This window comes from Cherax quadricarinatus, chromosome 8, assembly GCF_038502225.1.
Source record: "Cherax quadricarinatus isolate ZL_2023a chromosome 8, ASM3850222v1, whole genome shotgun sequence".
Taxonomy (NCBI): Eukaryota; Metazoa; Arthropoda; class Malacostraca; order Decapoda; family Parastacidae; genus Cherax; species Cherax quadricarinatus.
In genome coordinates this window covers 7,855,481-7,879,585 of record NC_091299.1, presented here as the reverse complement: position 1 = coordinate 7,879,585, position 24,105 = coordinate 7,855,481, and the positions used below count along the sequence as shown (strand labels likewise).

Here is a 24,105-nt window from a genome sequence, read left to right as displayed (position 1 = left end):
GTACTTCCCATCTCCAGGACTCAAGTCCGGCCTGCTGGTTTCCCTGAATCCCTTCATAAATGTTACTTTGCTCACACTCCAACAGCACGTCAAGTATTAAAAACCATTTGTCTCCATTCACTCCTATCAAACACGCTCACGGATGCCTGCTGGAAGTCCAAGCCCCTCGCACACAAAACCTCCTTTACCCCCTCCCTCCAACCTTTCCTAGGCCGACCCCTACCCCGCCTTCCTTCCACTACAGACTGATACACTCTTGGAGTCATTCTGTTTCGCTCCATTCTCTCTACATGTCCGAACCACCTCAACAACCCTTCCTCAGCCCTCTGGACAACAGTTTTGGTAATCCCGCACCTCCTCCTAACTTCCAAACTACGAATTCTCTGCATTATATTCACACCACACATTGCCCTCAGACATGACATCTCCACTGCCTCCAGCCTTCTCCTCGCTGCAACATTCATCACCCATGCTTCACACCCATATAAGAGCGTTGGTAAAACTATACTCTCATACATTCCCCTCTTTGCCTCCAAGGACAAAGTTCTTTGTCTCCACAGACTCCTAAGTGCACCACTCACTCTTTTTCCCTCACCAATTCTATGATTCACCTCATCTTTCATAGACCCATCTGCTGACACGTCCACTCCCAAATATCTGAATACGTTCACCTCCTCCATACTCTCTCCCTCCAATCTGATATTCAATCTTTCATCACCTAATCTTTTTGTTATCCTCATAACCTTACTCTTTCCTGTATTCACCTTTAATTTTCTTCTTTTGCACACCCTACCAAATTCATCCACCAATCTCTGCAACTTCTCTTCAGAATCTCCCAAGAGCACAGTGTCATCAGCAAAGAGCAGCTGTGACAACTCCCACTTTGTGTGTGATTCTTTATCTTTTAACTCCACGCCTCTGGCCAAGACCCTCGCATTTACTTCTCTTACAACCCCATCTATAAATATATTAAACAAGCACAGTGGCATCACACATCCTTGTTTAAGGCCTACTTTTACTGGGAAAAAATTTCCCTCTTTCCTACATACTCTAACTTGAGCCTCACTATCCTCGTAAAAACTCTTCACTGCTTTCAGTAACTTACCTCCTACACCATACACTTGCAACATCTGCCACATTGCCCCCCTATCCACCCTGTCATACGCCTTTTCCAAATCCATAAATGCCACAAAGACCTCTTTAGCCTTATCTAAATACTGTTCACTTATATGTTTCACTGTAAACACCTGGTCCACACACCCCCTACCTTTCCTAAAGCCTCCTTGTTCATCTGCTATCCTACTTTCCATCTTACTCTTAATTCTTTCAATTATAACTCTACCATACACTCTACCAGGTATACTCAACAGACTTATCCCCCTATAATTTTTGCACTCTCTTTTATCCCCTTTGCCTTTATACAAAGGAACTATGCATGCTCTCTGCCAATCCCTAGGTACCTTACCTTCTTCCATACATTTATTAAATAACTGCACCAACCACTCCAAAACTATATCCCCACCTGCTTTTAACATTTCTATCTTTATCCCATCAATCCCAGCTGCCTTACCCCCTTTCATTTTACCTACTGCCTCACGAACTTCCCCCACACTCACAACTGGCTCTTCCTCACTCCTACAAGATGTTATTCCTCCTTGCCCTATACACGAAATCACAGCTTCCCTATCTTCATCAACATTTAACAATTCCTCAAAATATTCCCTCCATCTTCCCAATACCTCTAACTCTCCATTTAATAACTCTCCTCTCCTATTTTTAACTGACAAATCCATTTGTTCTCTAGGCTTTCTTAACTTGTTAATCTCACTCCAAAACTTTTTCTTATTTTCAACAAAATTTGTTGATAACATCTCACCCACTCTCTCATTTGCTCTCTTTTTACATTGCTTCACCACTCTCTTAACCTCTCTCTTTTTCTCCATATACTCTTCCCTCCTTGCATCACTTCTACTTTGTAAAAACTTCTCATATACTAACTTTTTCTCCCTTACTACTCTCTTTACATCATCATTCCACCAATCGCTCCTCTTCCCTCCTGCACCCACTTTCCTGTAACCACAAACTTCTGCTGAACACTAACACTACATTTTTAAACCTACCCCATACCTCTTCGACCCCATTGCCTATGCTCTCATTAGCCCATCTATCCTCCAATAGCTGTTTATATCTTACCCTAACTGCCTCCTCTTTTAGTTTATAAACCTTCACCTCTCTCTTCCCTGATGCTTCTATTCTCCTTGTATCCCATCTACCTTTTACTCTCAGTGTAGCTACAACTAGAAAGTGATCTGATATATCTGTGGCCCCTCTATAAACATGTACATCCTGAAGTCTACTCAACAGTCTTTTATCTACCAATACATAATCCAACAAACTACTGTCATTTCGCCCTACATCATATCTTGTATACTTATTTATCCTCTTTTTCTAAAAATATGTATTACCTATAACTAAACCCCTTTCTATACAAAGTTCAATCAAAGGGCTCCCATTATCATTTACACCTGGCACCCCAAACTTACCTACCACACCCTCTCTAAAAGTTTCTCCTACTTTAGCATTCAGGTCCCTTACCACAATTACACTCTCACTTGGTTCAAAGGCTCCTATACATTCACTTAAGGGGGCTACAGGGCAAATTTCGTAACTCGTTTATTTACCGTCCGATTTTCTCCAGTTTTGGTGCACAAGACAAAGTGTTCTCACTCTTTCTTGAAAATATTTATAAAAAATATACCTCAAACAACAACTGAGAAAAGACTGATTTACTGAAAATGCCCTTGATGTTGATGTAACTCTTATATGCGGCTACGTAAGGTGGTTTGGACACTTGGTGCCGAGAGAACAATGATAATACTAATTCGGACCGTAAGATTTCCCTCTAAATACCTTATCGTTATTTCACAAAAAAATAAAGTTTGTTAGTATCTGGAATATGGCAAAAAAATCTGCCCTTTACTCCCACATAACTCCCGAAGTATTTGGAATATTTCCAAAAATTCTACGGTCAAAATAAGAGAAATCATTATTCTACAATATCTGTGAATATTATTCCATTTAATTAAGTAATAAAGGACCCACATCAAATTATAGGTGAATAAGTTACTTCCGAGATATCGGCCGGGAACGCCGGCCGGCCCCCGTCTCAAAAAAAAAAAAAAATTTTTTTCGCGAAAATCGCGTTTGTTTGGGTGTATTTCTTAGTAAACTGATGTTCTAGTGCAGTTAGCCTCTAAACACCGTTTTCTCTTACTCAGAGACGACAGGGTGACCAGTTACACTTTTATATCGAAATATTCCCGATAATCTCTGGGCCATATTATGGCCTATTTTATTCAGTCTAGAGTATATAACATGTTTGTATGTTATTTAGAGTGTTTATTATATCATATTAGATCAATTCTGATAGACAAATAAGCCGTAGAGTTGATATATAAGCTGATATAAGCGAAATAATGGGTGATTCCTGGCTGGCACCTCGGGAGCAGGAACACTGCTGAGCGTTCCCGTCTGGTTCCCGGTAGTCACTAAGTCTGCCGATAAGCTCCACCTACTGTTTTATGATGCCAAATAGTCAGTTATTATATTAGAAAGAATAATGCAAGAAAAGGCGATAAAAAACAAGAAAATAACTCCAAAAAATATATAGGCCGTGAGCAGACTCGGTACCAACATCGCCGTCACCATACCTGATATAAATGACTATAATTTCTTGTAGAAACGTCGTAGAACATTCATTCTGGTACCATTGTGTTGCCAAAGAGTTGAGCTATTTTTCAGTATATATAACTCAATTTCCATATTTTTTCGATTTTTTGGTGAGCGCGCGCGGAAAATTGCCCGCCTGCCCCCTTAACATCTCCCAAAATCTCTCTCTCTCCTCTGCATTCCTCTCTTCTCCAGGTGCATACACGCTTATTATGACCCACTTCTCGCATACAACCTTTACTTTAATCCACATAATTCTTGAATTTACACATTCATATTCTCTTTTCTCCTTCCATAACTGATCATTTAACATTACTGCTACCCCTTCCTTTGCTCTAACTCTCTCAGATACTCCAGATTTAATCCCATTTATTTCCCCCCACTGAAACTCTCCTACCCCTTTCAGCTTTGTTTTGCTTAGGGCCAGGACATCTAACTTCTTTTCATTCATAACATCAGCAATCATCTGTTTCTTGTCATCCGCACTACATCCACGCACATTTAAGCATCCCAGTTTTATAAAGTTTTTCTTCTTCTCTTTTTTAGTAAATGTCTACAGGAGAAGGGGTTACTAGCCCATTGCTCCCGGCATTTTAGTCGCCTCATACGACATGCATGGCTTACGGAGGAAAGATTCTTTTCCACTTCCCCATGGACAATAGAAGAAATAAAGAACAACAAGAGCTATTTAGAAAAAGGAGAAAAACCTAGATGTATGTATATATATATGCATGTGCGTGTCTGTGAAGTGTGACCAAAGTGTAAGTAGGAGTAGCAAGATATCCCTGTTATCTAGCGTGTTTATGAGACAGAAAAAGAAACCAGCAATCCTACCATCATGCAAAACAGTTACAGGTTTTTGTTTCACAGTCATCTGGCAGGATGGTAGTACTTCCCTGGGTGGTTGCTGTCTACCAACCTACTACCTTATTAACATACCTGTTGGTATATGCTACCAATGATACATATATGCTTTGCTATCTTCTCCTAAAATATGACTTCCCTCAGAATGGAAAGGACCTGTGCATTTCAGTTCTCATTCAAAGACCCTGTTCAGCAGACTGAAGCAGACGTACACAAATCCTTTCCACTCATTTTAAATTTTCCATCCACATGGGATTTACCTTTTCATTGTTCATTAATGAATGACAACTTCCCTCATTTTAAGTAACTATGAAAAATACACACCTGACTTTTTTTGAAGTCCATGATGGTTTGTACCTCATATTCTGCCTCCTGCTCCTTTGTACTGGGTTCCTCTGAAATACTTTTCATTTTATTTTGTGCTGTTACGTATTCATCCATCAGGCTCCTCCTAGGTCTTTTTGGTATAACTGCATTATCTCCCAAAAATTTCTTCCTACCTCTTTTCTTCTCTGATGAACTTAATTTCTTTTTAACATCTACAACCTTTACATTGCCTTCCTGGACGAGAGCACTACCCAAGACTTCATCATCATTGCCTGCCTCAGATACAGGAGGAGTGATGCTTTCAGTCTCAGTCCCCTTCACCAGCACATCTGAAATTTTTTTAATATTTTGGTGGACATTCAAATCTTGCATGTAGAAAAACCAAAGCCTCAACATTAAGTCATATTCCTAGTTGTGAATGTTACATATATTTGCAACATGTGTAAAGGATTGTGAATTATGATGTCAGTGCACTTCTGGCAACACAGCTATGGAATGAATGATAGTCAAAGTTTCCTTTTGTTAGTCATTCTACCATGATGGGAGACTGATGATATGGTTTTAAAAATGCAACAAATTTAGATACAATTAAGAGAAATATTATACACAATAAATTGTATTTGTACAGTGTTTTTTTTTTTCAACAAGTCGGCCGTCTCCCACCGAGGCAGGGTGACCCAAAAAAGAAAGAAAATCCCCAAAAAGAAAATACTTTCATCATCATTCAACACTTTCACCACACTCGCACATTATCACTGTTTTTTGCAGAGGTGCTCAGAATACAACAGTTTAGAAGCATACACATATAAAGATACACAACATATCCCTCCAAACTGCCAATATCCCAAACCCCTCCTTTAAAGTGCAGGCATTGTACTTCCCATTTCCAGGACTCAAGTCCGACTATATGAAAATAACCGGTTTCCCTGAATCCCTTCACTAAATATTACCCTGCTCACACTCCAACAGATCGTCAGGTCCCAAGTACCATTTGTCTCCATTCACTCCTATCTAACACGCTCATGCACGCTTGCTGGAAGTCCAAGCCCCTTGCGCACAAAACCTCCTTTACCCCCTCTCTCCAACCCTTTCGAGGACGACCCCTACCCCCGCCTTCCTTCCCCTATAGATTTATATGCATTCCATGTCATTCTACTTTGATCCATTCTCTCTAAATGACCAAACCACCTCAACAACCCCTCTTCTGCCCTCTGACTAATACTTTTATTAACTCCACACCTTCTCCTAATTTCCACACTCCGAATTTTCTGCATAATATTTACAGCACACATTGCCCTTAAACAGGACATCTCCACTGCCTCCAACCGTCTCCTCGCTGCTGCATTTACCACCCAACCTTCACACCCATATAAGACTGTTGGTAATACTATACTTTCATACATTCCCTTCTTTGCCTCCATAGATAACGTTTTTTGACTCCAGATATACCTCAACGCACCACTCACCTTTTTTCCCTCATCAATTCTATAATTAACCTCATCCTTCATAAATCCATCCACCGACACGTCAACTCCCAAGCATCTGAAAACATTCACTTCTTCCATACTACTACTCCCCAATTTGATATCCAATTTTTCTTTATCTAAATCATTTGATACCCTCATCACCTTACTCTTTTCTATGTTCGCTTTCAACTTTCTATCTTCACACACATTCCCAAACTCATCCACTAACCTTTGCAATTTTTCTTTAGAATCTCCCATAAGCACAGTATCATCAGCAAAAAGTAACTGTGTCAATTCCCATTTTGAATTTGATTCCCCAAAATTTAATCCCACCCCTCTCCCGAACACCCTAGCATTTACTTCCTTTACAACCCCATCTATAAATATATTAAACAACCATGGTGACATTACACATCCCTGTCTAAGACCTACTTTTACCGGGAAGTAGTCTCCCTCTCTTCTACACACCCTAACCTGAGCCTCACTATCCTCATAAAAAGTCTTTACAGCATTTAATAACTTACCACCTATTCCATATACTTGCAACATCTGCCACATTGCTCCTCTATCCACTCTATCATATGCCTTTTCTAAATCCATAAATGCAATAAAAACTTCCCTACCTTTATCTAAATACTGTTCACATATATGCTTCAATGTAAACACTTGATCTACACATCCCCTACCCACTCTGAAACCTCCTTGCTCATCCGCAATCCTACATTCTGTCTTACCTCTAATTCTTTTAATTATAACCCTACCGTACACTTTTCCTGGTATACTCAGTAAACTTATTCCTCTATAATTTTTACAGTCTCTTTTGGCCCCTTTCCCTTTATATAAAGGGACTATACATGCTCTCCACCAATCCCTAGGTACCTTCCCCTCTTTCATACATTTATTAAACAAAAGTACCAACCACTCCAACACTATATCCCCCCCTGCTTTTAACATTTCTGTCATGATCCCATCAGTTCCAGCTGCTTTACCCCCTTTCATTCTACGTAATGCCTCACGTACCTCCCCCACACTTACATTCTGCTCTTCTTCACTCCTAAAAGATGGTATACCTCCCTGACCAGTGCATGAAATTACTGCCTCTCTTTCTTCCTTAACATTTAAAGGTTCCTCAAAATATTCTCGCCATCTACCTAATACCTCCCTCTCCCCATCTACTAACTCCCCTACTCTGTTTTTAACTGACAAATCCATACTTTCCCTAGGCTTTCTTAACTTGTTTAACTCACTCCAAATTTTTTCTTATTTTCATTAAAATTTCTTGACAGTGCCTCTCCCACTCTATCATCTGCTCTCCTTTTGTACAGTATATAGAGACAAAAATACAAAACAGACAAGAGTATAAATATACACAAAACTACCCACAACGTACACCTCTTCCCTTGATCTGCACTGGGGAAGCATTCCTTAAAAATAGCTTTCTCTGAGAAAACTTGTATACCTTTACCTTTGATGGGTTTTGAGTTTTCCTACTCGTGAAGCCCAGCCCTGGGCCAGGCTTGTTTTGAGCTTGCCTGTTAAACCAGGCTACTATTACTGGCGCCCTGCTGGCCCACATATCCATCACAGCTTAGATGATATATCACTTGGTAGCAAAAACTGTTGAGTTTTCTCTTAAAGACCTCTACACTTGCTCCAGCTGTTTCTGATATCCTTTGGTAAGATGCTAAGGAGTCTGGTACCATGGATATTGATAGTGTTCATTACTGTGTCTACAATGCCTCTGCCATTCACTGACTATTCTGAACATTATCCTTTTTCTCTTACTCCAGTATGTTATAGACATGTGCAGATTTAGGACCAGGCCCTCAAGCACCTTTCACGCATATATTATTGTGCATCCCTCTCTACCCCACTACAAGTACCTACTGAAGATAATGAAGCATTCCTAATAACTTAAAATGCTGTAATGGCTTTATGCAAGCCTTAAATGATCAATGAATCTGTTCCAGCTCTAATATCTCTCCTTTCCTGAATGGAACTGTCAACACTGAACAATACTCTAAAGCAAAAAAGCACAAGCAATTTTAACAGTGTCACCAATGGCACCACCTCCCTTATTTTCAAAGTTTTCATTATCGTCTAATCACTTTCCTTGCCATCGTGACATTTTTCTAATATTAATTACAGCCATTACACTTACAAAGTTTCTCAATACACTGTACAGTGCAAATTTTTTATAAATGCGATTAAAAAGAATGTATGTATTTGTACGTATATCAAAAACTGAACAACACATGGCAAGGCCTTCATAATATACGCTATTCAATTTCAGATATACTGTACTTTTTCAACCGAATTTATGAAAAATTGTACTACGCAGAGGAGCTTCACGAGAGCTGACTGTATAATTTGGAGCTTCATGAGAGCTGACTGTATAATTTGGAGCTTCATGAGAGTTGACTGTATAATCTGGAGCTTCATGAGAGCAACTGTATAATTTGGAGCTTCGTGAGAGCTGACTGTATAATTTGGAGCTTCACGAGAGCAACTGTATAATCTGGAGCATCGTGAGAGCTGACTATAATTTGGAGCTTCATGAGAGCTGACTGTATAATATGGAGCTTCATGATACTGACTGTATAATCAAACAATACAGAAGCATTTCAAAACTATCCCACTGTTTAGCCCTTTGACTGTGGCAAACCCCTTTCTGCAACTGTCATTCTATGTCGCAAAATTTTTGGAAAAATAAAAAATTATTTCTTCTTATGAAATGATAGAGAATCTTTTCCCGATGGTAATGACACCAAAAGTACGAAATTTGGTCAAAAACTCACGGAATTATGCTCCCCCGAAGTTAGCGGTCTCAGCGACATATACGCATCAGCGATTTCGCTGGCTTTGATCTCTGTTTTTGGCCAATTCTGTTGTTCCAGTTGACCAAACTCATAGCTATTTCTTTAGAACTTTATTTTTTCTATCCGTTGAGTACAAGAAACTGCCCATTTAGCGATTGAACTACCCAATAAAGTAGTCAGAAATTGGCAATTTGGCCAATTTCACGCAAATTAAAAAAGATGCCAATTTCAAAATAGGGTCCAGAATAAACAATGTAGACATTCTTGGCACTAAAATAACATATCCTCTGTTCATTAGTCACATCTCTAAGCCCCTCTTATATTACTACTGCTTTCTATTTTTATTATTTATTCATACAAAAAATACAAAATTTACTGTTATGCAGACTACTGCATTATTGTAAAAATGGTATAAATAATATCAGTGCACTAGTGAAAGAATATCAGACTCCCCAGCTGACGTGTATTGGACGTGTGGTGTAATTTGCTTACTCCTGAACACTGGTAAAAATCGAACATTTCCGCTACTTTGAGCTAAATTTCAAGGTCGTTTTCATCATGAAACTAATCAAAATCATCTTTATTTCTGTAACATGTTTTCCATTTTATCACCTGAGACCATGAAAACGAGAATACAACGATAAATACTATACGAAAATACACCTCAAAGTCGGAGTTTTAATCCAAAAAACTGGTCAGTTTTTTTCTCATTATGCACTGCGTGCTGCAGGATTTTTTTTATGTGGTGCACACTGACCACACAGACCCATTCTCTCACATGTGTGCCTACCAGCTTTCTCCTGCTTGATTTGAAGCCGCTTGACTTTATGTGTATTAATATGTCCGAAACACTGGCTCGTAAGACGTATATATACGACCAATACAGTCAAAAGGTTAAGGCAGCATTTCTCAACCTTTTTAACCTTGTGGAACCCTTGAAATAATTTTTATGTCTCAGGCAACCCCCCTATATAAAAATTATTACATATCATCATTAATATCTTTCCTACTCTTTTAAAAACTCAAGTTCATAAGGAAAATATTTTTTTTTTCTGATAACTGGTTTAAGTAAAAAACACTTACGTTTTTCTCAAGTTTACTGACAACGCAAAGAAAAAAAATGGCTGAAATCAAACTGCTTGTTCAAGAGACCTCATATGGAGGTATACATTCACACACAAAAATTAATGAGATCTGTAAACAAACAACAAAAAAAAGTAAACATAAATAACCAATACAGGTCGGCCATCACTAGTCCAACATCGTTGGGACCTGTAATGTGCCGGATTAGTGAGTTTGCAGGATTAAAGAGTGGTTAGGTTAGAATACACTTAATTAACCTATCAATAGAGACATTGCTACATCTTCCTCACTTTCATCACTGCTTTCTCCTCCACTGGCTTGCTGCTGTGGATCTACAACCATCTGCACAATTTCTGAGTAGTATAATGATGAAATTTGAGTCAGTATAATTATGAAATTCAAAATCATACTAGCAGAAATTAGTGCCAATTAGTGATGGAACCGGATAACTGATTGCCGGATTAGTGATGGCTGACCTGTATATATAACACACAAACAGAACAGAACAGAACAGTAGGTAGTAGGTTGGTAGATAGCAACCACCCAGGGAAGTACTACCGTCCTGCCAGATGACTGTGAAACAGAAACCTGTAACTGTTTTGCATGATGGTAGGATTGCTGGTTTCTTTTTCTGTCTCATAAACACACTAGATAACAGGGATATCTTGCTACTCCTACTTACACTTTGGTCACACTTCACAGACACGAACATGCATATATATATATATACGTACATCTAGATTTTTCTCTTTTTTCTAAATAGCTCTTGTTCTTCTTTATTTCTTCTAATGTCCATGGGAAAGTGGAAAAGAATTTTTCCTCCGTAAGCCATGCGTGTCGTATGAGGCGACTAAAATGCCGGGAGCAATGGGCTAGTAAACCCTTCTCCTGTAGACATTTACTAAAAAAAGAGAAGAAAAACTTTATAAAACTGGGATACATGAATGTGTGTGGATGTAGTGCTGATGACAAGAAACAGATGATTGCTGATGTTATGAATGAAAAGAAGTTGGATGTCATGGCGGCCCTAAGCGAAACAAAGCAGAAGCGGGTAGGGGAGTTTCGGTGGGGGGAAATAAATGGGATTAAATCTGGAGTATCTGAGAGAGTTAGAGCTAAGGAAGGGGTAGCAGTAATGTTGAAGGATCAGTTATGGAAGGAGAAAAGCGAATATGAATGTGTAAATTCAAGAATTATGTGGATTAAAGTAAAGGTTTGATGCAAAAAGTGGGTCATAATAAGCCTGTATGCACCTGGAGAAGAGAGGAATGTAGAGGAGAGAGAGATTTTGGGAGATGTTAAGTGAATGTATAGGAACCTTTGAACCAAGTGAGAGTAAAATTGTGGTAGGGGACCTGAATGCTAAAGTAGGAGAAACTTTTAAAGAGGGTGTGGTAGGTAAGTTTGGGGTGCCAGGTGTAAATGATAATGGGAGCCCTTTGATTGAACTTTGTATAGAAAGGGATTTAGTTATAGGTAATACATACTTTTAAGAAAAAGGGGATAAATAAGTATACAAGATATGATGTAGGGCGAAATGACAGTAGTTTGTTGGATTATGTATTGGTAGATAAAAGACTGTTGAGTAGACTTCAGGATGTACATGTTTATAGAGGGGCCACAGATATATCAGATCACTTTCTAGTTGTAGCTACACTGAGAGTAAAAGGTAGATGGGATACAAGGAGAATAGAAGCATCAGGGAAGAGAGAGATGAAGGTTTATAAACTAAAAGACGAGGCAGTTAGGGTAAGATATAAACAGCTATTGGAGGATAGATGGGCTAATGAGAGCATAGGCAATGGGGTCGAAGAGGTATGGGGAAGGTTTAAAAATGTAGTGTTAGAGTGTTCAGCAGAAGTTTGTGGTTACAGGAAAGTGGGTGCGGGAGGGAAGAGGAGCGATTGGTGGATGGATGTAAAGAGAATTGTAAGGGAGAAAAAGTTAGCATATGAGAAGTTTTTAAAAAGTAGAAGTGATGCAAGGAGGGAAGAGTATATGGAGAAAAAGAAAGAGGTTAAGAGAGTGGTGAAGCAATGTAAAAAGAGAGCAAATGAGAGAGTGGGTGAGATGTTATCAACAAATTTTGTTGAAAATAAGAAAAAGTTTTGGAGTGAGATTAACAAGTTAAGGAAGCCTAGAGAACAAATGGATTTGCCAGTTAAAAATAGGAGAGGAGAGTTATTAAATGGAGAGTCAGAGGTATTGGGAAGATGGAGGGAATATTTTGAGGAATTGTTGAATGTTGATGAAGATAGGGAAGCTGTGATTTCGTGTATAGGGCAAGGAGGAATAGCATCTTGTAGGAGTGAGGAAGAGCCAGTTGTGAGTGTGGGGGAAGTTCGTGAGGCAGTAGTTAAAATGAGAGGGGGTAAGGCAGCCGGGATTGACGGGGTAAAGATAGAAATGTTAAAAGCAGGTGGGGATATAGTTTTGGAGAGGTTGGTGCAATTATTTAATAAATGTATGGAAGAGGGTAAGGTACCTAGGGATTGGCAGAGAGCATGCTTAGTTCCTTTGTATAAAGGCAAAGGGGACAAAAGAGAGTGCAAAAATTATAGGGGGATAAGTCTGTTGAGTATACCTGGTAAAGTGTATGGTAGAGTTATAATTGAAAGAATTAAGAGTAAGACGGAAAATAGGATAGCAGATGAACAAGGAGGCTTTAGGAAAGGTAGGGGGGGTGTGGACCAGGTGTTTACAGTGAAACATGTAAGTGAACAGTATTTAGATAAGGCTAAAGAGGTCTTTGTGGCATTTATGGATTTGGAAAAGGCGTATGACAGGGTGGATAGGGGGGCATGTGGCAGATGTTGCAAGTGGAATCAATAATTGCCGAGGCAGTTCGTAGCCACCTTGAAAAGCATAAATTAATCAACGAATCTCAGCATGGTTTTACAAAGGGGCGTTCCTGCCTTACGAATTTATTAACTTTTTTCACTAAGGTATTTGAGGAGGTAGATCATGGTAATGAATATGATATTGTGTATATGGACTTCAGTAAGGCTTTTGACAGGGTCCCACATCAGAGACTATTGAGGAAAATTAAAGCACATGGAATAGGAGGAGAAATTTTTTCCTGGATAGAGGCATGGTTGACAAATAGGCAGCAGAGAGTTTGCATAAATGGGGAGAAATCAGAGTGGGGAAGTGTCACGAGCGGTGTTCCACAGGGGTCAGTGTTGGGCCCCCTGCTGTTCACAATCTACATAAACGACATAGATGAGGGCATAAAGAGCGACATCGGCAAGTTTGCCGATGACACCAAAATAGGCCGTCGAATTCATTCTGACGAGGACATTCGAGCACTCCAGGAAGATTTGAATAGACTGATGCAGTGGTCGGAGAAGTGGCAGATGCAGTTTAATATAGACAAATGCAAAGTTCTAAATGTTGGACAGGACAATAACCATGCCACATATAAACTAAATAATGTAGATCTTAATATTATGGATTGCGAAAAAGATTTAGGAGTTCTGGTTAGCAGTAATCTGAAACCAAGACAACAGTGCATAAGTGTTCGCAATAAAGCTAATAGAATCCTTGGCTTCATATCAAGAAGCATAAATAATAGGAGTCCTCAGGTTGTTCTTCAACTCTATACATCCTTGGTTAGGCCTCATTTAGATTATGCTGCACAGTTTTGGTCACCTTATTACAGAATGGATATAAATTCTCTGGAAAATGTACAAAGGAGGATGACAAAGTTGATCCCATGTATCAGAAACCTTCCCTATGAGGATAGACTAAGGGCCCTGAATCTGCACTCTCTAGAAAGACGTAGAATTAGGGGGGATATGATTGAGGTGTATAAATGGAAGGCAGGAATAAATAAAGGGGATGTAAATAGTGTGCTGAAAATATCTAGCCTAGACAGGACTCGCAGCAATGGTTTTAAGTTGGAAAAATTCAGATTCAGGAAGGATATAGGAAAGTACTGGTTTGGTAATAGAGTTGTGGATGAGTGGAACAAACTCCCAAGTACCGTTATAGAGGCCAGAACGTTGTGTAGCTTTAAAAATAGGTTGGATAAATACATGAGTGGATGTGGGTGGGTGTGAGTTAGACCTGATAGCTTGTGCTACCAGGTCTGTTGCCGTGTTCCTCCCTTAAGTCAATGTGACCTGACCTGACTAGGTTGGGTGCATTGGCTTAAGCCGGTAGGAGACTTGGACCTGCCTCGCATGGGCCAGTAGGCCTTCTGCAGTGTTCCTTCGTTCTTATGTTCTTATGTTCTTAAGTGTATGGTGTAGGAGGTAGGTTACTGAAAGCAGTGAAGAGTTTTTACGAGGATAGTGAGGCTCAAGTTAGAGTACGTAGGAAAGAGGGAAATTTTTTCCCAGTAAAAGTAGGCCTTAGGCAAGGATGTGTGATGTCACCGTGGTTGTTTAATATATTTATAGATGGGGTTGTAAGAGAAGTAAATGCGAGAGTCTTGGCAAGAGGCGTGGAGTTAAAAGATAAAGAATCACACACAAAGTGGGAGTTGTCACAGCTGCTCTTTGCTGATGACACTGTGCTCTTGGGAGATTCTGAAGAGAAGTTGCAGAGATTGGTGGATGAATTTGGTAGGGTGTGCAAAAGAAGAAAATTAAAGGTGAATACAGGAAAGAGTAAGGTTATGAGGATAACAAAAAGATTAGGTGATGAAAGATTGAATATCAGATTGGAGGGAGAGAGTATGGAGGAGGTGAACGTATTCAGATATTTGGGAGTGGACATGTCAGCAGATGGGTCTATGAAAGATGAGGTGAATCATAGAATTGATGAGGGAAAAAGAGTGAGTGGTGCACTTAGGAGTCTGTGGAGACAAAGAACTTTGTCCTTGGAGGAAAAGAGGGGAATGTATGAGAGTATAGTTTTACCAACGCTCTTATATGGGTGTGAAGCATGGGGGATGAATGTTGCAGCGAGGAGAAGGCTGGAGGCAGTGGAGATGTCATGTCTGAGGGCAATGTGTGGTGTGAATATAATGCAGAGAATTCATAGTTTGGAAGTTAGGAGGAGGTGCGGGATTACCAAAACTGTTGTCCAGAGGGCTGAGGAAGGGTTGTTGAGGTGGTTCGGACATGTAGAGAGAATGGAGCGAAACAGAATGACTCCAAGAGTGTATCAGTCTGTAGTGGAAGGAAGGCGGGGTAGGGGTCGGCCTAGGAAAGGTTGGAGGGAGGGGGGTAAAGGAGGTTTTGTGTGCGAGGGGCTTGGACTTCCAGCAGGCATGCGTGAGCGTGTTTGATAGGAGTGAATGGAGACAAATGGTTTTTAATACTTGACGTGCTGTTGGAGTGTGAGCAAAGTAACATTTATGAAGGGATTCAGGGAAACCGGCAGGCCGGACTTGAGTCCTGGAGATGGGAAGTACAGTGCCTGCACTCTGAAGGAGGGGTGTTAATGTTGCAGTTTAAAAACTGTAGTGTAAAGCACCCTTCTGGCAAGACAGTGATGGAGTGAATGATGGTGAAAGTTTTTCTTTTTCGGGCCACCCTGCCTTGGTGGGAATCGGCCAGTGTGTTAATATAATAATAATATTGATTAAGATTTCAAAAAGCCTTACATAACAGACTAAATGAGCTCAGGTTTGTGATTAGTGCATCAAGGTTAGCTTAGAAGAGCCAATTTGTTTTCTGAGCTGGCTAGTTTTCTGAGCTAGCTAGTTTTATTAACTGGCTAGTTTTCTGAGCTGGCTAGTTTTATTAACTGAAATACAGCAGAACCCCGAGTTTCGAAGTCATCGACTATCGAATGCTTCAAGTTTCGACCTCTTTTTTCGCACCAATTTTGTCCCAAGAATTGAATGTGCCCTGTGTCTCGAACTGCATACAAGACCTGTCCGCCCGCCCATGCAGGCATCGTGAGCCAGTCTAGCTTTATTTATCCTTGAATGAACATTACCCTGCATGCTCATCCAAACATTTCACAATAAATTCATTGTGTTTAGTGGCTTGTTTATTGATTGTGACTGTGAAATAAGCCCTTTGGTAAAGAAAGTGAGAAACACCATAGAAGTGAAGAAAGAAATTGTACAAAAATACGAGACAGTGCGCTGTGGTGGTGGAGGCAATAATAAGTCCTTCCTCTCTCTCCTCTTCCTCCTTATCTTCCAGATACCAACAAGTTTTCAATAAAGGTAGGTAAATGTTATTTTAAATGTTTATTTATCTATTTCGTTACTCATTTAAGTACTATATTTATTTATAAATGTTTTGTGCAAGTAAAACTATATTCTTTAAAAAATTAATTTTTTGTGAATATTTCTGTGGGTCTGAAGCGGATTAACTGGGTGTACATTATTGCTTATGGGAAATATTGCTTTGAGTTTCGAACATTGCGACTTTAGAACTAGCCCCTGGAACGGATTAAGTTCGAAACTCGGGGTACCACTGTACTTTCCTTAACATTCCCACAGAAAGCAGACTCCAGAGTGTCAAGCCTCCATATAGCCATCTGATGTAGGATAATTAAAAGTGAATGGAGGGCAGGCGTCATTCTTGAAAGGAATGTACATGCAGACAAAATCTGAAGCACCAAAGTCACTGGGAAACAAACCCTCAAAACTGTGGGAATTTCTCTGAAAAGGCACCCCTGGTTTATATGTATCATAGCTGAGGAGGTAGGATTCTTGAATTCCTAGCGGTAATTGTAGATTACCTCATCTTTTGTATATAGTTCTACTGTCTTCTTATGTCCTAGAATCTGTATTGATAAAGCCACTGGATGGCAAAACATCTACGATAAAGATATCCAGATGTTGCACATGTGTCTTAACTTTCATACTGTCGGTATTTTATACCTTTCTTGCACACTTCAACATCGTTGGGGAATTTATTAAGGGACTAACTAGGCTGCCCAACTGATCCTAGCTTTCACTGATTCGGTTCATATAACTATCCAATAACAATTTATAAAACTGTCAATGTTGAGATTGTTCTTGCTGGTTGGTCATTTTGCTTTTGACTGTGAAGGTGAAAAGACATGACCAACCGGGGACTCTGGTTGAATTCCCTCATACACTAACTGTCTGGATGTGGAAAGTTGTGCAGTAAACTAGTTTCCCAAGATGTTTCTAACATCCTTTTGCCTAAGAGATAACATATCCATAAGCATTTGAAGTGGTCACTCATACAGTGGTCAAATAACCAACTCATTAATAACAACTGACTCCTCTGTTGTTTTAGTTATGCACACAAGTTTTTCCTTTTGCATATGACCTATATGCCATGCAAGAAGCAATCCCATCCTATCACCATTCCTTTTGCTTAGCTTTCTTGAATGATGAGGGCAACCAAATAGTACTTAAAGCTTACGCAGCTGGCAGTGCAGACAACCAAGGTGAGAAGATGAAAAAAAAAAAAAAAAAAGCTGAACGGGTTAAAAAAACAAACAACATTGTCTACTACTGGTATAATAATACACAGACTACCATAAAGTTGTTATTCTAGTGATGGTTCACTGGGCATGAAGGCAAAGCAGTATAGACATGGGATACCTGGAATAAACAGCTAAATACCTGCATGCTCTGATGTAAGCTCATCTGAAACAGTGTGTAACACATGAGACTCAGGTTTGACATCTTCCATAGAGTTTAAAACAGTCTTCTGTGTATGCGTTCCAAGCTGATTACCAATCAGTCTGCTGAGGCTGCCACCCATTTCCTTCACTTCACTCTCAATCTGCAATGACATTTATACACAGTACTGTCTAGTATATAGTCAGTAATTCATGTGGATTTTGTAATGCCATTTAATACACCTAAGGAGTAACAGCACAAAAGTATGGAAATGGATACTCCAATTTCTAGCAACAGATCACAAAGTGTGGTAGTAACCAAAACAAATCCCAGTCTCTGCAATTAAAAAGTTCAGTAACAAAAGCACTGCTTCTCATCCTCATATCAGACATACATAAGAACATTAACCATAGCTTTGTATCATCTTTAGTAGACAATACCAAATAAACGTGGAAGTTACCTCAGTATGACAAAAATTTCAGATGTCAACAGTCTTCTAAAGGGTAAATGAAAATAACACAATGTTCAGTGCTGAACCATCATGCACTGCATGGGGCAGTGCATAATGGTGCACACTCGCCACACAAACCCATTTTCTAATATCTAATCCAAAATTTACCCCTCACAGCATATCTGAGCCGAGCCAAGCTTATGACGTAATTCTATGGCACTGACCCAGAGTTCAAAACCACAGAACTATATCACTGATCCTCAAAGGGATAAACTGAGGCCAGTTAAATCAAAGGTTTACTACATTATTTCAAATATCTAACTCAAGTATCATTATAAAAAACTTATGTAAATTCAACATTTTCAGCTTATTTTTTCACTTTTAAGGATAATACTTGTGATCTCTTCCTAATAAAATGCAGTAAATGTCAATGCTAATTTGACCACTTTCCTCAATTTATGGGGAAGTAACAATTGTTGGGAATTAACTGGGTAACACATGATGCCGTGAAAGGGTTGTAACAAGCCACCAGTCTTACCTGTTTTATTGATTTAGTAAATGTCCTGATAAAGTCTGGATCTGGGTAGAAAAAACTTTTAGTTTTGAACACTTGAAAGGCTTGTTTAGTCTCGACGAATTTCTCATGGAACTCTTGGAAGTAATCATTTAGTTTGACCTGGGCTTCCTGAAATAACAGTCAGTGGTTAATGGATTCTCATCTCTAACATTGGTATACTTTATTCTAGGTCTCCTCCATACTGTTTGCTTATTATGTAGCATAAAACTTTTCAACCCCCATTTCTAAGTCTTTACATTACACTAATGATTTAATTTTCCTTACCCACAAGATGGTAAACCAAAATTTCAATTAGAATCTAAAAGTTGACAAGGCTCAACTGTCTTGTAAAAATTAATAAAATGCTCCATATATTGCATATATAGTGGCCCTTGAATTATGATAGTTTTGAGTTGTGATGAAAAATTTGAGATACAATATGCGAGCAATGCAGTAGCTCGTCTCTTGGGTAGCATCTGAGCCATTATGAGCATCAGTGGGGGATGGGGGGGGCTAACTTTAGCAGTCAATCAGTGATGGAAATGAATGTCTATAGGGGTAGCATCTTAGCCAATAGCAGGGTTTGTAGTACTACAGTTTACAGTTTCCTCTTCAGTCTGAAGCTACCTTGTGTGTTGCCTACACCAACTCTGGATTATTTGTCTATCATAACTGAATTTATGATTTAATTATGTCATCTTTTGTGTTACCAAGTCATCATGGACCCTAAAGTAAGCAGTACACAGGCAATTTCTCTAAAGATCAAGCAAAAAAATTTTGAAAAAACATGGAGTTAGAATTTAGTCAATTAGTGTGAGCATGCCTTTCTACAATTAACCATCTTTACCATTATCAAGCAAAAAGAGATATAAAGAATTGAGCATTAAAATGGCTGACAAATTTAGGCTCCTGAACAAAGACAGAAATTATAAGAGATGGAAGCAGTTAAAGGGAGATAGAGCCTGCAAGATATCTGAGTATGCACCATGGCCTGGTGGCATAGCTCTCATTTCACATGGCAAGGGGGGTGGAAAAGGGGTGGAAACATTGGGTGTGTTTCCTTACACCGGTTGTCTATGTTCACCCATCAGTAATAATGGGTACCTGGGTGTTAGTCGACTGGTGTGGGTCGCATCCTGGGACAAAACTGACCTAATTTGCCTGAAATGCTCTGCCGTCCAATTCATTCTAATGAGGAGATTTGAGCACCCAAGGATGATTTGAATAGACTGATGCAGTGGTCGGAGAAGTGGCAGATGCAGTCTAATATAGACAAATGCAAAGTTCTAAATGTTGGACAGGCAAATAACCATGCCACACAAACTAAATAATGCAGATCTTAATATTACGGATTGCAAAAAAAGGATTTAGGAGTTCTGGTTAGCAGTAATCTGAAACCATGACAACAGTGCATAAGCGTTCGCAATAAAGTTAACAGAATCCTTGGCTTTATAGCAAGAAGTATAAATAACAGAAGTACTCAGGTTGTTCTTCAGCTCTATATCTTTGATTAGGCCTCATTTAGACTATGCTGCACAGTTCTGGTCACCGTATTACAGAATGGATAAAAATGCACTGGAAAACGTACAAAGCAAGATGACAAAGTTGATTCCATGTATCAGAAATCTTCCCTATGAGGATAGACTGAGGGCCCTGAATCTGCACTCTCTAGAAAGGCATAGAATTAGGGGGGATATGATTGAGGTGTATAAATGGAAAACAGGAATTAATAAAGGGGATGTAAATACATAGTGTGCTAAAAATATCTAATATAGACAGGACTCGCAGCAATGGTTGTAAATTGGAAAAATTCAGATTCAGGAAGGATATAGGAAAGCACTGGTTTGGTAATAAAGTTGTGGATGAGTGGAACAAACTCCCGAGTACCGTCATAGAAGCTAAGACGCTGTGTAGTTTTAAAAATAGGTTGGATAAATACATGAGTGGGTGTGGATGGGTTTGAGTTGGCCCTAACTAGCTTGTGCTACTAGGTTAGATGCTGTGCTCCTCCTTTAAATGACGTGTCTGACCTCACTAGGTCAGTGAGCTTAAGCCAGTAGGGGAATTGGACCTGCCTCGCATGGACCAGTAGGCCTTTTGCAGTGTTCCTTCTTTCTTATGTTCTTATAACAAGGGGTTTTCTATATAGTAGTATGTCATTGATGTCAGCTAGGCCTGTATACCTTGTACATGAACTTGTAGAAATATCTATATTATATTATTATTATATTTATGATGATTTAAAACATAATTCACCCTCAAGTAGTGATGCTACTCTATATGACGATTTTAAAGCTCACAAAGGGCAGTTGGAGGGTTTCAAGAAATAGGCTGATAATAAAAGTGTTGCGAGATCTAGTGAGGCTTCCAGGGTCAATAAGGAAGCTGCTGAAAGCCTTCAGCTACAGTTTGAAGCGCCTGTTATGGTAGAGAGTTATCTTCCTCAATAATGTGGACAAGGCAGTGCTCTTCTGGAAAAGAATGCCCAGGCAAACATTCATCACAAAGGAGGAGGCAACTCTGCCTGGGTATAAGCCTACGACAGATAGGCTTACTCTGCTGTTAAGTGCCAATGCCTCCAGAGATTTCAAGCTAAAGCCTATGTTTGTTTACCACTAAGAAAACCCTCAGAGCATAAAAAAAAAAAAAAAGTATCCAAAGGCAGGCTGGGTGTGTTCTAGGTGACAAGACAATTCTGCTATCTGCAGAGCAACAAACTTACTTTAACCCATTCAGGGTCCACAGGCCCTCTCAGAGACTTGTTCTCAGGGTCCCCCAAATTTAAAAAAAAAAAATTATTTTTTTCTTATGAAAAGATAGAGAATCTTTTCCATATCATAATGACACCAAAAGTATGAAATTTGATGGAAAACTTATGGAATTATGCTCTCGCGAAGTTAGCGGTCTCGGCGATGTTTACGCATCAGCGATTTTGCCCACTTTGAGCCCTATTTTAGGGCAATTCCAATGTACTAGTCGACAAACATCATAACTATTCCGCTAGAACTCCATTTTTCTATCGAATGAGTACAAGAAACCACCAATTTACCGATTTCAACTATCCAGTACAGTGGTCAGAATTTAGCAATTTTGCCAATTTCACACAAATTTCAAAAGATGCCAATTTCCAAACAGGGTCCAGAATAAACAAGGAAGACATTCCTGGCACTAAAATAAAATTTCGTCTGTTCATTAGTCACGTCCCCAGGCCCCTCTTACATTTCTTTTGCTTTCCACTTTGTATTTTTATTCTCACAAAAAAAATAAGATTTACTGTTATGCAGACTACTACATTAGTGTAGAAATGGTATAAATAATATCGGCGCACTTGTGAAAGAATATTAGACTCACCAGTTGACGTGTATTGGATGCTTAGCACGATTTGTTTACTTTTGAACTTTGGTAAAAATCGAACATTTCTGCTATTTTGAGCTCAATTTCAAGGTACTTTTCATTGTAAAACCAGTCAAAATTATCTCAATTTCTGTAACATGTCTTCCATTCTATACAATGAGACCAGGAAAACTAGAATACAACAATAAATACCATTCGAAAATATAGTGCAAAGTCGCTGTTTTAATCCAAAAACACGGTCAAAGATTTTTTTTTCTCATTATGCACTGTCTGCTGCAGGATTTTTTTTATACTGCGGACAATGACCACATAGACCCATTCTTTCATATGTAGGCCTACCAGCTTTCTCTCACTAGATTTGAAGGCGCTAGAGCTCATGCGTACTAGTAGATAGTCTTAATGACCCTCGTATTGTAGATAGTCTTAATGACCCTCGTGTAGTAGATAGTCTTTTTAGTATGATAATAAGATGTTATCTTCATTATAGAATAATAAGAAAATATTATAACCTTTATATTATAATAATAAGGTAAAAGGACCCCAATGGAAATAAGTCACTCTGTCTGACTTTTTTGGGTTATCCTAGGTTCTCTACACATATGCTGCTATGTATGATAATTCTATGTAACTGTATTGTGTATACCTGAATAAATTTACTTACTTACTTACTTACTTACTTACACATCATGGACACTGGTGCGTAAGCCATACTAGTACGGCCGAAACCCTGAAAGGGTTAAAGACACTGTTATTGTTGAATAATGCACCAGTGCATGATCCAGGACTTGCCCAATCTCAGGAGGCAGAATTTAACTTTGTTAATTAAATTCATCCCACCCAACATCATTACTCTGCTTCAGCCTAGGGACCAGCAAGTGACAGTTTCATTGGTTGATATGGAGATTGAGTCTAGTAACATCAATAAATTAATGGCCACAGATGATCAGATGCCGGTAGAGAAATGTAGAGTATGTATCTAAGAGCCTACATTATTCAAAGCTGAAGTTTACAAAGGTGAAAGCAGCAGCAAAATGAAAACGAACTATTAACTGGACAGTCAATTTCCTCCAGTGGCACTGATGACACAGTGTGAAATAACTGCACAGCTTAAAAGAAAAATTCAATGAAGTGACGAACTGATGTGAAAAACTGACCATTCTCAGTATCCTACTGAAATCCTGGAATAGAAAAAAATTATGGATGAATTTAAGTGCACAGATTACATGGCTAGGCAAGCAAACATTTTGACGAGAGAGATGGGGGTGTTTTCAACACCAAATCCACATTTGAGGAAACATTTTCACAGTGATATCACTTCCAAAATTATCGACTTCTATCGTTCTCCAGATGTGAGCGGACGAATGCCATTTGATGTGGAAACATAAGTTTACACATTTTTTTTTTAGGAACCCAAAAGATTCATGCTGTGAAGTCAGTCAGTGTAGAACTGATTGAAGTCAGACCCTACTCCTCCTCAAAAGTGTGACCATTCTTCAAAGTGGCAAGATCCCAATAGGATCAATGTAAGGTTTCTGCATTGCAGTGTATGATGATCACTGGTGTCTTGCCTGTACCCTACAGGTGAAACTGGAAAGAGATGAAATATTACCGAGGTTCCTTCACCCCCACGGACCCACATGCTCGTATGTGTGTCCTCAGAAACCAGATCAACTTCTCATTGATGTCAGTGATGTAATACAGATTGTGAGCCCACACACCATCACTGATAGGACATACACTTTGATGGAATCTGAAATGATGAAGGCTACAACTATTCTTAAAGAATGCTCACTCATGTTGTTCCTTAATTATGTAAACTTACACAGTGGACCCTCGTTTTTCGTAAGCATCAGAAGTCGTAATTTCTGAAAATTGGAACTTTTTTTTTCATCAAAACATTGACTCGTGAATCCTCATTTGACTCACAAACAGTCGTTTGTCCCAGACGC

At 39.2% G+C, this 24,105-nt stretch overlaps 1 protein-coding gene across 1 annotated transcript in view; it reads right to left on the bottom strand.

Moving 5' to 3' along the window:
- The window catches only part of Su(var)3-9 (Suppressor of variegation 3-9), a 206,754-nt gene extending 184,220 nt beyond the window's left edge, over nucleotides 1-22,534 (bottom strand). The window contains exons 1-4 of the mRNA XM_070083085.1: nucleotides 22,496-22,534; nucleotides 18,785-18,931; nucleotides 17,796-17,958; nucleotides 4,918-5,249 (exon numbers count right to left, since the gene is read on the bottom strand). Coding sequence (XP_069939186.1) covers nucleotides 4,918-5,249; nucleotides 17,796-17,958; nucleotides 18,785-18,931; nucleotides 22,496-22,534 — 681 coding nt within the window. The remainder of the gene's footprint in view (nucleotides 1-4,917; nucleotides 5,250-17,795; nucleotides 17,959-18,784; nucleotides 18,932-22,495) is intronic.
- Between the last annotated feature and the right edge of the window lie 1,571 nt (nucleotides 22,535-24,105).